The sequence below is a fragment of the Amblyomma americanum genome, chromosome 7, assembly GCF_052857255.1.
Source record: "Amblyomma americanum isolate KBUSLIRL-KWMA chromosome 7, ASM5285725v1, whole genome shotgun sequence".
Classification (NCBI taxonomy): Eukaryota; Metazoa; Arthropoda; class Arachnida; order Ixodida; family Ixodidae; genus Amblyomma; species Amblyomma americanum.
Window position 1 is genome coordinate 86,837,001 of NC_135503.1, and position 16,320 is coordinate 86,853,320.

Below are 16,320 nucleotides of genomic sequence, written 5' to 3' on the forward strand. Positions count from 1 at the left end.
ATAGTAAAACGACACTTGCCATGGCTTCCCCTGGCAGCCACGTAAAGATCCCGGAGGGTGGCTGGAAGTGTAATACGCCACCTGGCAGCGGTGGCAGTTGGCGTGTTAAAAGCTGCGCTGAGATTTCGCATTACCGACTATCGTAATCGTCTGTAAATTTTTCTTGTTGTTGTAGGGAATATCAGCGCCGTCTTTGACCCTACTTCTGCCTTACTTGACGGCGTCGAATTCAGCGATCGAGGCAGACGGTCTCACTCCACCATCACTCCTTACTCCGCCAGCACATCAAAATTCCGGAAGGCGTGCATACCAAGAAAGGGCAACCAGTGAGGAGGATAAACTTCAGCAGCACAGTGCTGAAATGCACTGCTTTCTGAAAAGTGACCCCGTTGAACGCGGCTGTTATCCGTGTTTGTCCACCATGAAGCTGTTCCACAGGCTACAGAGTGCTATTAAAACGAAAAGTTCACATTGAATTCCGGAGTCTTCGATCGCAGGCAGAAATCCTATAGGGTCAGGACAGGACACAAGAGATTTCATCGTGCAATAGTTTCTCATTGCTCGTAACGGCAGCAATTCACTGAACACGACAGAAAGGTCCCCTTGTTGCGAAGGCACGTTCAAACACATAAGGTGCACGTTGGAAGTCTAAAATAGGTTTCTGCGAATATAAATCCACTGAACTCGCTTTAATACAGTGGTGTCAAGAAAAGCTTGGTAAGGCTGTACATATATGGGCAGAGGAAGTAATGACCGATCAGAAACTGTCATCTGCCTTCCGGACAGACCTTACACGTATTCTAAAGAAAAGCGAAGTCTGAGAAAATCAAATGTATCAGCACATTATCCTCTCACGAATATGTCCCGAAACGACAGACGAGCGCTTAGTCGCCTAATAAGCACTGGTGGCAGGATGGGGTAGTTTTCTTTTAAAAAGAAAACCTTTAAACAGGCTGGTGGACAACGGTATAAAACCACAGTAAACAGTAAAAAGTATAACAGGGTTCATTAAAACCCATCTACAGCCCCAATATTTTTTGGTCCTGAACCCGTGTGAACCCGTTTGAACCGGTTCGATTCAGTCCAAGCCGGTTATAAGCGAGCGGAATGTCGCTGCTTAACGGAACTTGTAACTGAACACGAAAAGATGTGAATCCGAACCCAATCCGAACTCGAAAAATTCCACTTCGACACCCTGGCTATGACACTGCTCAGTTTTGATAATGCGAAAAACGCGCTGTCATCACGTGCTTGCACTAGTCAAGTAGAACCTGATAATTTCTGTATAGAACAGCAAGGCACTCGTTTGAGCTTTTGGCGAGGACTTTAGTGTTATCGTGGTTGTACTCGTGCGTCACACCTTCCTACTTTCTGTTCATACAGTGAGTCCACGCATTGCAGGTGGACTAATTATTGGAAATTGAATCGATACGTGTAACAGAGAAGCGATTCAATTCTGCGGAGAACCTTAATAGCAATAGCGATATGTTTCGAGGAATATTGAAGATACTGGCTTCAAAAACGTGTTGATATGCCCTGTAAGTGAGAACGTGAAGCTGAATTATGGAGGCCCACAGTGACTCGGTATGAACGAACGAGATTGCATCTCTATTATATCCCGATGTTCCGAAATGGCAAAGTTTTTCCGCACGCTGCAGAGCGGTCGTAGTCGACATGGTTTGAGGATTTCAGCGATGACAGGTCGAGTGAGGTTTTTTGAATAACATACTGTGCAGACCGAAATTCTGATGCTTTATATCTCAGACGAAGCCTCTATGCAATCTTCCCCTGGAAAAAGAGCTCCAAGATTGTTTGTCCTGCTCTCGACCAAACCGCTTACCAAAAATACGTTTGCCGCGCCCTATCACCGTAAAGTGCACAGCTTCCAAGGAACAGTTTGGATTACATGAAGACAGATGGCACAGTCTACACGGCTAGTTGGCGTGCAATCTACATGAGTGCGACCTGTAATCGAGAAATCACATGAGGAACCGGTGAAGTATCTCTGTTTGATCTCTATAACCCCTGCATCACGTTCCCTTTGATCCTAACCTAAGACCCCAACTTCGACTAGTAAAGTGAACCACAGGCCCCTACGGAAAACACAATGAGCTCCTGCCGCATTTTGTTTCTTCTCCGAGATGAATAAGTGGCAGAGGCAGCTAGGATAAAGCGGTTTTCATCAGTGGTTTAATATTCTGAAAAAAAAAATGTCAACATAACCATCGACGCGACTGTAATTTAATGTTACATGACAATTGCAAGTCGCCACGGCGGCTCAGTGGTTATGATGCTCGGCTGCCGACTCGGAAGGACGCGGAATCGATTTCGGCCTCGGCGCCAGCATTTCGATGGAGGCGAAGTGCGAGAGGTTTGTGTGTACTGTGCGATGTCACCGCGTTAATGAACCCCGGGCAGTCGAAATTATCTGGGGCCCTCCAATACGCCGACCCTCGTTGCATGAGTCGCTTTAGAACGTGAAACCTCTAAACTAAACTAAACACTGTGATTGCGGCAGCTTCGCACGGGCCATTGAGTATGATTTTGCAAAGTATATGTTAGATACAGTGATTTCAACCAAAATTATTTTTTGAACAGAAAATAGCATACAACCACAAGCGAAACATGGGTCTTTGGTGACCGCAAAAAGGAAATAGAAAGCAGAATACGCAGGCACACTTTGCTTTTGAGTATAGTTTACATTCCTTAGCACAAATGCAGTTTTAAATTTCGCGGGAGTGCAAGTATAGACTCTGGTTGTGCGAGGACGCTCATAGAGGGCGCAACATCAATTCCGTCGCCGTTTTCGCACTCGCGCTTGAGTGAGGAGGAATCGCAGCGCGTGTGTTTGCCCACTTTCGCTCTCGGGATACCTTCTCGCCTTTACCGATGGTTCCTGCTGAAGCCACTCCCGCCAGCCCGCGCCCACGATGTTTCTCACACCTCTTCCCCACATCCCTCCCTCCCACCGACGCTGGTCCCGAAAAGGGACGCTCCCTCTCGGGGCACCGGTGCCTCGTCTGCCCAAGCCGACCCAAAGCCTCAGTCGCAGGCAGGCAGTGCTCGCGGACGTCTAGCTGCCGTTATGGATCTCGCTTGGAGATGTTGCGCACAATTGGTTTGTGCTCTCGTGTTGGAAGTCAGACAATGGTCGGTATCTTTAGTTAGTGTTCTCTAAATAAGGTATGCTTGCACTCCAGCTCGGAATTTCACCTCAGTTCTATTTCTCCGCTCTGATCCTCGTACTGTGCGGCAGGTGGGCAGAACGTGTGGCGACACTCGACTCCAATGTTTTTGTGTGTGTGTGTGTGTGAAAACGCTTGGACGGCACGGCGTTGGGGCATCACTTCGACTTCGTTGCTTGGTGGGTCGTTCTGCAGTGAGAAAGAGGGAGAAAATACTTTGCGTCAGTGAGGTAACGCTTAAAATCTACGGATGAGTATTTCCTTCAAGTCCGTCGGACCAGTGCTTCTTCACTCTATACAGCCTCGAGTGCGCGATCAAGAGAGCACAGCTCGTGTTTTCAATGCAATTTTACTTTTTTGAAGCAAGTCAAAGAAGGAAAGTTTTCCGCATCAGTGAACTTTTATGCCCAGAATACTAACACTCAAGAAGGACAACTCCTTACGACAGTGAGGTAGGAGCGTTCGTGTGTTAAGGAACATGAGCTATAATATCAAAAATAAATATCAAGGAACCTGTTTAGGCACTGATGTAGCAGATTAACTGGCTCGGTTGCACTTGTTATGCATCGTCTCTTCATGAATTACTCAGGCAGAAAAAAAAGTTTTGCGACCGCTAGCCCTAGAGGAAATAGCTCCAAAGATTCCACTGAATATCATTCACCAAAATACTCAACTCTTCAGGAATATAATACTTTTATGAATTTTCAGAGATACATGCCTCTGAAAGAACCTTTTAGGCAAGTCGCAGCTAACTGAAGACGTTGCACGAAGGCTGGGAGTCTTAATAGCGCCCAAGGAAAGATAGGATGTTGTAAACTCTACCGGCGTGTTTTAGTCACGGCTTTCTCTCTTTCCTTCCTACACCCTCTGAGTTTCCAAACAGTGTGAGATTGCTCCAACCTGGATGAATGTCACGAAGCCTTCCTCGGTAAGTCCCTCGTAGCATGAAATCCAGTGCCTTTGTTTTAGCGCAGGGGTTCGAGCACTGGTAAAACCTACAGTAGGACCATTGAGAAACTTTCTTTTTTGTTGTCGCCGCGTGAGTGCCTCCTTGAAGAATTGGAGCTCGAAAATTTGAGACTTTTCACATCGGTTCTCAAGGTGAGCTTTTATGTACAGAAGAGCGACAATAAAAATGTTATGGCACTATTCATTCTGAGAACAGAAGGCTGGAATATCAGGGTGAAGTCACGTCCAGCAGCGATCCTGAATTGCGACGTTGGCTTATGGTTCATCCGAGGCGGACATTGCCCACGCAACAACACCTGCCAGTACGATTGATGTTCACCGCCCTGCTCTGAAGCCCGAGAAAAAACCCACTTCCGCCAACTTTCATCTTCGCTGCCAACGGGTCAGCTCGTCGACAGCGACCGAAATGGGGCGGCCGTGTCTTGCATTATTCATCGTGTTCGCCGCAGCACTGCGCGCTGGCCAACTTGGAGTTGGAGGAGTGCTACCGGACGTCATACGGATCGGTGAGTGGTTGTGCTGGATGGCATTTTTCAATTCAGTAAACCTGCGTAACTGACAAACGGAGAAAGTTTGGTCAACGATTGATTCCACTAGCCCTTATATTTTTTTTCGGTTGCAAAAAAAAAAAGAAAATGAACAGCTTTAGTTTTCGTCTTGTGTCTTAAATACCTGCAATCAAGAAGCAGTCGTACTGTCTCGACTGCAGACTTGCGCATATCCTTTATGCCCTGTTGAAAGTTAATGCACGTTTCTGCCGAAGGTTCGTTTGCATTTATGCCGCTAGAAGTGGAGGTGAATAGCTTCGAGAGTACAGGCGTTCGATTAAGCGGTGCCGTTGGTGAAGTGAAGGCGTGATTGACAAAACATCGTCTTTACCGTGTATTTGGTGCCTGTACTCACATCCACAACTATTTTCAGACCGTGCCGAATTCGCTGAGTCCCAAACAGTTGGACGGCTGCATGTATCACTGGCTGCGAGTGTAGCCGCTTGTATTAAACCTTTTGAGTGCAGTGCACATGCTGCACGTAAGACCACCAGGTCATCGAAATCGAACAATATTGTTCTAACGCCCGGCTGGCGAACTCTGGCGCCGCGCATCCATCTAGGAGGCATTGAGCGAGCTTTAATCGATACGGATGTCTTGAGATGGATTTGAAGGACCGGACGGCTTTTGACCCGGCGCCCAAACTGTGAGTCGATATTTACACAGGCCGAGACGCCCTTCGACGATAGCTAAACAACACAGAGAATATGAAATGAGCATGTGGTGCGGGGGATAGTGGTTGCTATTGCTACAGAATTGCTTACGACTTTGTGGTGGACGCACGAATGTACCAAGAGAAGGGTTGGAACAAGGCGTTTTCATAGAATATCTCGCGGGATTAAGTGAAAGAACTGAAAAACCTACGAAAACACCTTTTTATTTCTGTGTAAGCTTCACTGCTAGAGCTGGAACATCGTTGCAAAATCTAGGGAGCAGTGACTAGCTAGAAACGTTGATGAAAGTAAACATGCATGATTGCAAGTATTTGAAGAAAATCGGAGTTGTCTTAGGTCATTAAATACTATTTACAATGCGGCAACGTTGAAGATATGCTCAAAATCAGTAAATTTGGACGCTTGATATCTTTTTCAAGAAAGGCAGCCTTGGCTTATCTGAAAATACTTACGGCAGAAAAGCACTGAGAGTACATAAATCACCATGTTTCATGACAAACGCTATTAAAAAAATATGGTCGGAAATGTGTAAGAACGCTTAAATAACAAAACTTATTTCCCGCAAGAAAAAAAAAACAGCCCAAAGTAATGCGGAGCGTTTCGTTGATCCCTGCTCAATACCCTTTGCAAAAAGAAAATAGCTGACGTCGGAATAGTTGTACATATCACCGCCATACATGCATCATTAGGGGCCATATATTTGTTCATATTAAGGATGAATTAGTAGAATTCTTGCTTCCTTCTCCAAATGCTCAAAATTTATTGAATTTACTCTTCATGGGTTTGACAAATGAGGGCCTAACAGTTTAATGCTTTTACTGAGTAGTCCTCAATGCTCAACAGCCCCGATTAGTGTGCACTACATTTACTTCGTATCTGCCTCAAGTTAGGTTTTCTCAGTCGGTCTAATAAAGGTTCGCAGGTCCTTTTGTTCAAGATCTTAAAAAGAAAAAGTAGACAACCCACGGGTATGAAAGAGTGCAACGATATCATCCCAAATGCTGGACAGCATAAAAGAAATTTCAGTGACGCTTCTTCTCCGGCCAGAAAAAAAAGAGCAAAAAAGGAGTTTCACCCTGAAAATTTCTTTGCCAACTACGCAGGAGTAACATAAAATGCACAAGGAATAAAAAAAAATACCTCTGGTGATGTTTTTCAATTGACCTTTGTGCGTTTTCAATCCATATGAACAAAAAAATTCAGGCGGGCACTTTGTTGACCTAAAGTGCGGTAGGCGAAAGTCTTTAGCGCGGTGTTGCTTCTGGTGTCGCTGATGTGTGGTGAAGATGTTCATTAAAGACTGCACAATTGTTCGCTTCACGACCCTTTCGCTGACGTTCATTAGCGCGTGCATGCTCGGTTGCTGGATACACAGGCGAGCGTTTAGGCGGCATCCTTCCCGATACTGAAATATATGCTTAAAGACGTTCACACAGCGAGACGACGAGTGCGAGTATCCTACCTACGACGACGCCTAGCCAATTCCCCGAATGTGGTTTATGTTGACACCGCAGCATACCCGCACCATGACAAGTACGCAGTGGCGGTAGTGGATCACCGCTTCTCTGCTCTATTCACTGCTTCTGTAAGAGCCGAAACACCAGCGGCCGTGGAGACCACCGCCGTGGCCATTGCCATTAGGCATTACTAGTCCCAAGGCAAAAGCGCTCATGTGATCACAGACTCGCAACACGTGTGTCGAAACTTCCTGAGAGGCCGAGTTCCCAAGCACGTCAGTCGGCTCATGGGCAATACATCCCTCACCAAGCACCACGACATCACCTGGACCCCAGGCCACGAGGGACTGGAGGGAAATGAGAGGGCGCATGATCTAGCTCGAGTCATCATCAACCGAGCGGGGCCACAAACCATGCCCACTTTTACCCCTCTATCTTCTAGGTATAACGAACGCCTCGAGTTTCAGCGTCTTTAGAGGAGATATTTCCGTCCACCTCATAGGAAATTAGACACCCCGGATACGGTCTCTTGGCGGCAGATACAGACGAAGACATTTCCAAACCTCCACAGACTACAACTCATACACCCAACATTATACTCCGACACCTGTCCCTGATGCCAGGCCCACCCTTACACTTCCAGATTTCATGGGGATGTGGGGCCAAACCAAACACTCTGCAGGTGAAAAACACGTCTTTTTAGCGGAGGGAGGAGCTGCTGACCAGCGATAACGTGGAGGACCAACGGACCCATACCGCAGGTCCGCAGGGCAGCTCAAGGCAGTGGAGCCCTGGAATCAATCAATCAATCAATCAATCAATCAATCAATCAATCAATCAATCAATCAATCAATCAATCAATCAATCAATCAATCAATCAATCATGTTTATTTAACATCATGACGATGTTGGGTGCGCCGACAAAAAGCCATTGGGAAGGCTTTACGAGGTCGACGCACCCCACAAGGGCATTGCAGTGGTACACAACATGGTGGCACTTCCAGGGATAAAAAAAAAGAAAAAAAGAAAATGAACAAAAGTAACATATTTGGCCTTAGCTGTACATCAATTCGGACTCCTTATTTAGTTGATGTGGGAGAGTGTAGCTCAACATTTGATAACCGTAATTTGTTCGCATCCTAGGCACATACCATTTGGGTGTCGCACGTGTAGTGTACTTTGGCTCATTGCATTGTAATCCTGACAGATTTAGCATATTGCAATTATTGTGATTAACACCGGTTTTATACCGTTGTTAATACCGTTGTTATGCCCCACCCATGAGCTCGCCCAACTCCCATTCACTTTAATAAAGTTTTTCCTCTTCCGCCTCCTCCTCCAGATCGGCGGGCAGGAGGCGTCTTGAAAGATTGCCTTGGGAGCGCTCCTCTCGAGCGATGGTGGTGCCACTCAGTGACGTCACACGCATGCGCAGTAGGCTGAAGCGCAGGTGCTTTGTCTGCTGGCGCCTTGCGCATGCTCAGTGCATTATCGTATACTGAGTTTCCAGCTACGACATACTACACCAACCTCGAGTATTAATAATGAACTAATTACTAATAACTAATTAACTAATTATTGGTTACTATTTAACTGTGACTAAACTTGTCTGCTTGCGTGCAGGAATGCGAAAGCATGTGTTTTGAGGAAAGGAAATGTTTTTAAAGAAAGGGCGCAGTAGCTCTCAGATCTCTAAATCTCGGTGGACACATCAACCACGTTTGATTGACCGCTATAGCGTGACACTTATCTACGAACGTCCCCGCTGGCGAGTCATGAGACTATAAAGGCATCCGCCTTAATAATAAGCGAGTGCAACTGTGCGCACGCCTACCTTCGGAACCATCCTTTCGAGTGCAATAAGGAACGGGGCTAGAGAAAGAGGCAACCTAAAAAAAAATACACTTAAAAATGCCTGTGATCTTCGGAAAATTTCTTCACACAGCTTCACCGCTGTAGCGACGGCAGACACCAAAGATCGAGGAGTAAAACTAAGTCAAAGGCCTACAACAGATTAGCTGTCGAAGAAAAGGAATTGGGAAGGAATTGGCAGTTTGACCTGGCTCTTGCTTTCGCCTTCCGCTTACTTGGACTCGCCGAAAACAACGCCGAAATGTTAGAAGTGCCTCTAAGCACAGCGTGGGGCGAACAGCAAAACGAATGAACATTTTTCGTTCCACCTTGGCAGTTGAAATCCGCTCGAAACGCCTTCATTTGTTTCTTGCTTCTAAGCGTTACTTCATGTCGCTATGGTACACGTCGGTAGTTACTGGTATCGTATGTTATTTATGGCACTCACTCTTACGTTCTTGGGCCGTGTCTGAATGAGAGAAAGAGGATGAATTTAATTTCTTTGGCTACAACTTCTGTTTTCTTTAACCTCATGTGTCGTACAGTGATTTGAGGGGGAATATGGGGACTGAGCAAAAGAATGCTGTCCTTAAGTTTTAAATTCTGTTATTTGGAGACGGAACTAGGCTTGAGAGAGTACTGCGTAAATTTAGGAAGTTTTGAAGACAGTCAATATTAGCCCAACTAACTGAGCGCTCTTAAGTACGTGAAGATTATTCATGCACAATTAAAAATATCGTTTAACAAAAGAAGCCTGTACAAAGGTAAAAACAAAGTTGTGAGAATAACTGGCTTCGGATTATCTTTTTTTTTCTTATCGTTTGCAGCAGGGACCAGAAGTCATATCATTACATGTCAAACTGTTTTTTTTTTTAATAAAGCGCAGTCATACATCCCGTGTCTCCTAGTACAGTAGTGTTCATTAAACTCTTAGTTATAAAGTGGCGCAATAAGCAATGAATGGCGCTCGAAGAGCCTGTTGATTTAGCTTCGGATAATGCAAATACTAAACAGATTGTTTCTGAAAAAGAAAATTGTACACACAGAAGAAGACTCAGTACTAGGTAATCGCCGACGCAGGTCGGAACCGATTAGCAGGTGAATATTAAACTTATCTTGCCTACGGGGACCACATTGGCAAACTCTTTTCTTTCAGTGGTCAGCATACGGAAAGATAGAGGAAAAGAGAGGGGCAGAAGGCAGCGTACGTTTCATGCCGCCGATGCTAACTTCAATCAGCCCGCTGCCTCAGCCGTCGCCAAATTCAAGCGCTCTCTCAAATCAGACGATAGTGCAAAGTTAGTAATAGCCATATCGTTAATTATAGTCATATCGTTAAGAATAGCCATATCAGATTTTCAGAATTTTGAAAACGCGATTACCTTCGCCGCTGTGGCTCGACAAAATTTGCTGGCATCGTGCGAAAATACAAGCGCTTTGGAAAGCATGCAGGCAAAGTAACCCCTCCAGTGCACGTAACTTGTCGAAAAAGCCAAAGTTAGGGAGTAGAAGGAAAAGCAGGGAGGTTAACCGGAAGAAGAAACAAGTTTGCTACTCTGCACTGAGGGAAAGAGATGAGGGGTATAAATGTGAAGGAGGAAAGGGAATGACAGGGAAATGAGGTCGGTCAGACGTGAGCTATAAAACTTGCCGTAAACCTACGAGGCAGGCGTGATCTCCCGCGCCACTGTGCGAAGCCTGCCTGCTGCGTGTGCTCTCGAAATGGTGATCGACAGACAATCGCCGCCATGGCCGACAGTTCGCGCGGTGATTGCCTGCGATGCCTCTGTGTCTTGGAAGCCTTTGGTGGATAATATCGTGCCCTTTACTGATGGCGGAGCGCTGTAGCTCTCGGGCACGTGGATGCTCTAACTACTCGACAAGAAGAGTGCTTAGTTATGCACCCGTAAAAGATGTCTGGTCATGTATCCTAACTCTGATTTAGGTAGCTCTTACGGGGGTGACCACGGAGCCCGAAGAAGTGATGGGGTTCACTGAGCCGTAGGTGTAGATGTGCAGTTGGTTTCTGTTGTGCCCATGCAACTATTCAAGTGTGGGAATATAGTAGGAAGTCGCGGAAGGTTGTTCTTATGGAATGCGTGCCGATGGCTGCAATTTAGCGAATTAATAAAAAGCGCAACCAGCTACTTTGCTGTTGGTCTAATATAAGCTGAGAGGCACGTCGATTAAATCCAGCGCGTACAGAATGCGACGCTAGAGATACCTCAATCTGGTTCCCTGATTACTGAGCTCCGAAGCCGCAATGTCACAGCATGTTGTGGTAACGCGCGAGCATTCCAAAGAACATATTGATGCACTAATATTCCGCGGCCCAGAATACACCCGCGAACGTGCCCACTAATCGTTGGTGCGCTGTTAGCTCAATACGCTTTGCTTCAGTTACTTTTGATCAAATCCGTGCCGGTAAAAGCACTGCCGCATAGTGTAGTTCACAAAGCATTATGATCAGGTTGTGTGTTCACTCACCGCAAAGGTTGCTCGTTCGTTAAAAATTCTTGTAAGAACTATTTTGATAGTGTTAACAATAGGTATTAATTTAGTTCTGAATCATATACCTTACTTTTACCATCATATTTATCAAACTTTTAGCCATACCAGCTGCTAAATAAGGATCGGGTCTGCGTACCTGAAGAAAGAAAACATCTGTGAAACCAGCCAAGAAAGGTGCATAAAATCACTTTGAGTCGGCAGCTAATGAAAAACACTAGATATAGAAGCTTTATATTTAAGAGTATAAGGCTACATGGTAGTGTCAACTAGTATGCGAAGAAATGACCACAACGAACTATATTTTATTTTCATGCATACCTTTGTAGAGGCTATGAACAAAAATTCTCACTGTTTTATGACAAACAGATCCTATTAAGCGTTAGCTTACTCCCATAGAAAATGCACTTCTTGACACCTGTTATATTCCACGAAGTTAAAAGAAGCTAATCTAAACAAATTAGTACATTTAAAAATGTTTTCGTGCTGCCCCACAAAGGAGAGAGATATAACTTAGCCTTTAACGCAAAAAAGCCTTAGTCACTTACGTACCATGAAAAAAAAAAACGCATCAGCACTAGCGCCATTTATGAGACAGTGCAAAAGATTCCAAGCAGCAGCACTTCAGAAGTGGATCAAATGTTCGCAGGTGCAACATGTGCACCGCAAGTTTATATATATATATATATATATATATATATATATATATATATATATATATATATATATATATATATATATATATATATATATATATATATATATATATATATATATATATATCAACGTGCTATAGTTGGAGACAAAGCCACGCCTGCCGCTCCCATGTGCATGGTCTACAGTTGGCACCGAACCATCACTTTGGCGTGCGCTGTGGCCCACATTGCATAAAGGAGACGACGCGCATGCCTTCAAGTCTGACGTAAACTAGCGCGGGTGTGGATGTTTGTTTACAGAATTTTTGTGCCTGTGCATGGTGAACTTGTGAGCAAAGCCGATTGAGTAAATAATTGTGCAATGCGCTGGGCTTTCTGGGCAACAATGGAAAGCCCTTCGGGCTATTCACCATCACCCACCTCTTCCTTTTTATGAGGGCAGTCGACACTGTAGTTATGTAACCATGAAACAAAAAAATACTGCTCCAAATATGTAGTAAGAAAAGTTCTCCCCAGTTGAGCCAGTGTATCAACGAGCGGAAATTGAGAAAGAAAACTTAGGCTGAAGAAAAGAAAAACTGCACAATGGCAAGAAATCTCGTGGATAGCGGGTTGGATGGTCATTGCCTTCTAAGCAAATTTATTGTACCTTGCCCTAATAAAGATCACCCTTTTTCGTCCTGCTTTTTTGTGTTCAAATTTCAATACAATCCTATGTAAAAGAAGCGACAAAGACCGTTTGAGCGGCTAATGTTCGCAGCAATAATGGACGGAGCCGACGCTAACATCAAGTGAGCATCGTACCTCATTAGTCTGACAAGGCTTCACCAGTATAAAACGAGGGAGTCTGGTTGACCTATATGACTGCAGAATGCACTATTCGCTAGGCATTTGAAAGGTCTGAGCATAACATTCCAGCCGGGGCAGCTGGGAACATAACCTAGAAGGCGACGGAGCCGAGTATAGTGCATAATGTTTTATGGACGAGCTAAGAACCTGTCATACGCGTCACCAGAGCCCTTGAGTAAGGAATCGGCCTAGAGCAAGTAGGCAGAAAATTGTTCATGCCTTTCAACACTGCTTTGAACAAGCTGAGTTTGTTTTGCCATCAAAATCGCGGGCGCATGGCATCGGAAATCAGTATTTCATTACTCGACTACAAGTTGCTGGATATCACGAACGCCACCAAACTGCTCAAGCATACCTAGGCTCAAAGCAGAGTTGTAGGAGGGCAGAAAAAGCCCCTACTTCGTTCTTTAGAGATTATGGTCCGCCAAAATATAACGCCCAGAGAGAGATGAGCTTTTACGCTGAGCGAATGTAGCGGATGTCTTGAACATGAACAGAAACAGCCATCTATGCGGCAAATATAAAAAAAACAATAAAATGCGGCGCCTTAGGCTATCCCGGATTGAAGAAAAGCAGCTTGGCGAACTGCAGTTTGCGCGTAGGGTGAACAGTACTATTCAAATAAAAGCAATACGTTAGACGGGGTCATCTGTATTTGCCTTCGGGAGACAACACTGGCTGACATGACTCAATGATTAGAGTGAACAGCCATCATGGTCGCCTCTGTAGCGCAGAGGTCCAGACTGCGGACAGTGTTCTCATATGCGTTCCATGCATGAGCTAGTACCTAAATTGTCCACATCAACCGTTCTCTCCTCCCCCCATCAAAACTCACATTCCCCCCTTTTTTACTTCTCACTGTCTTGAGCACATCCGCCTCTAGCGACCAGTCGCAGCCCCCCATCTCCTTCATCAGTTCATCGTCTCAGGTTTCCCGTCTAGAGGCAGCGTGATGGGTCTGGAGACATGCTCAAGCTGAGTTGCGGAGTAACCTGTCAGGAGAATGAAATAATGACGACAATGCATAATAAAGAGAACGGCGCAGAGGTATAGGCTCACAAGTGCACTTGCTGAGGCGCAATTATGCTCGTCAGTTTTCCGGACTTGTGCAGAGACTTTTTTTTTCCCACTGGGTGTCGTGTGATAGAGGAGCTGGGTTCACGTTTCACACCCCCGTTTTATTTCTGACGTCTCAGAGACACGCGAGAAGAGGTGGAGGATAAAGTTTCTACAGGAAAAAAACCTGAGGCGTTGAGGAAATGTGAAACGTGTTCAAACAATGCGCTTTCTCGGCTTCCTGTTTTCTTCAGTACAGAAGGGCCTGGTGAAGGTAAAACTTTACAAGTGGGAAAATAAACGTCAGGTAAGGGGGGAAAATGTCGCCTAAATGTAGGATGGTAAAGTGACGCCGGAAGAACTCCCAGAGGAATCTTAGAATCATGACTGGAATGAATGGTGATGTTAAACTGATAACGTTTTTTTCTTTTCAACTTAATAGGCAGAAGATACGGAAAGGGTTTGGTGGTAAGAAATGAAAAAGCGTAAAACATCGATCGCATAAGTGAATAAGTACAAACGCCTCTTTAGAATTACGTGAACGGCAGCGAAATACACGGGGTTATTACGCGATCGGAGCCCGAATAATCGTTATGTTCATCATGCGGTCACCTTCTACGAAGACGTTGTTTGACCTACTCTAGCGTCAGCTCTGGTTATTTACCTAATTTTGCCTAATTTACCTACTTTTATTTGAATATTCGAGGATGGCTGCATCGTCAAGGTGGTACTGTCACTATGGTAAGAGTACGGCCGCTCCGACGCCGGCATGTCTAAAAGGACCACGCCAATCTAAGGAGGCTGGGTCGGAAGAGGCGGCCATGGCTTCCCAGGCCGTGGAGCGACCACAACATGGAGACGACCACCCGTCCAGTGAGACCTCATCGCTTAGTGGGGATGAGTCATCGATCGTGGACGGTGACGAGTCAGTGGCCGATATGGCTGGCGTGGACAACGAGGGCTTCAAGTTGGTGAGTCATCGCAAGCAACGAATGGTCGGGATCCCGGTAGTGGTTGAGCCCACAGATAAAGGGGTTGATTTAAGAGAGAAGAATAACATATTACTTTTCCCGGCCATTCAACCACTGCTGGGATCAGCTCCGATTCGTAGTCTATTCACGATGCAAGGGGCTCTTCAGCTGGATGTCTCGACGGAACAGCAGGTTGACAAGCTACTGCAGTGCTCTCAGATTGGTGACATCAAATTTAACGTGCGGTTAGCCCATTCCTACATGAAAAACACCTGTGTTATTAAGGGTGTACCAAAGTCGTATTCACAAAGCGACCTACTTGATTACTGATAATCACAAGGTGTTCTGCACGTGAAAGGACTCGTGCGTCGTGTAGAGTCTCAAGAAAAGAAATGGGCTGCGAAATCTACCAACTTTATCGTGCTGATATTCGCTTCCAACTCAGAGCGCCCGAAAAAAATTGATCTGTGATTCAAAAAACACTCAGTTGCCGATTTCAGTGAAGCTCCTCCACGGTGTTTTAGATGCCAACGGTTTGGTCACGTGGCCAAAGTTTGCATAAAGGATCGACGCCTTAAGCGGTGTAATGGCGACCACGACTTTAAAGCCTGCAAGGCCGATTTTGCTTGTGCCAATTGCGGTGGTGATCATCCAGCGAGTTTCGGAGGCTGCCCCTTCCATGTGAGCGCTCTGCACCGTCGAATATCCTTCATTGCTTGTCCCAAAACCCAATAAACTGAGAAGCCTGTGCTAGGATTTGGCGAGTTCCCAGTTTTGGAGTATGATGTTGTTGCGTTACCCAATAATGTCCCTAAGAGACCTGAGTACAGCAAGACGGCAAGGTCCATTACGTGCGAGTCGGTTGTTCAACCTCCAGCAAAAAGTGTCCATGTTCCTGAGTGACCAGATCACAGCCAGACTCGACGGCAAGGGGGACTCTCGTATGCACAGTTGACAAAAAAGCCAGCTAGTGCGACCAAGAGTGTGTCCCCGTCGGCATCTTTTGTCGATGTTGCAAGTGAGAGCGTTGCGCAAAATAAGGAGCTCAAAAATCAAGGCGTGTCGGACCTTCTCCATGTTTTGTTTGGGGCGCTGCGTTCACATGTTCCTGTGATGCCGCCTGGTAACCTGAAGAACTTCCTACAGCTGGTGCTTTCTTTTGAGTCCATGATTACTACCTTTGCCGCGAACTTCGTTTTGATCTAATATAGATGGTGTTCAACCTAATGAATCTGATATCCACCGAAAAGTTCCGATAATACTGCAATGAAACTGCGCCTTGATTTTAAGTCGGTTAGCTGAACTAAAACTATTCTTGAAAGAGACTTGTGTCCCAGTATTGTCCCTGTCGGAAGCTGGCCTGCCAAGCGGGAGATGTTTGACTGGACATGCCGCCGATAAGATCTGCAGCATAAAGTAATTTTCTGCAGAGAGTGCCGCGCTTTACATAAGAAGTGAAATTCCACATGTTTCTTTAAGGATTATCGATCTTTGCACGGATGACATTGATTTAGCGGCTGTGAGAATATAGCTCGGCTTTCGGAACCTTTCTATTGCATCCGTGTACCTGTCCCCGCGGAAGAAGGTAGTATTGGA

At 45.6% G+C, this 16,320-nt stretch overlaps 1 protein-coding gene across 1 annotated transcript in view; it reads left to right on the forward strand.

Annotated features, from left to right (window-relative positions):
* Positions 1-3,018: 3,018 nt before the first annotated feature.
* Positions 3,019-16,320, forward strand: part of LOC144097314 (glutamate receptor ionotropic, kainate 2-like) — an 85,149-nt gene continuing 71,847 nt past the window's right edge. The window contains exon 1 of the mRNA XM_077630056.1: positions 3,019-4,660. Coding sequence (XP_077486182.1) covers positions 4,561-4,660 — 100 coding nt within the window. The 5' untranslated portion in view covers positions 3,019-4,560. The remainder of the gene's footprint in view (positions 4,661-16,320) is intronic.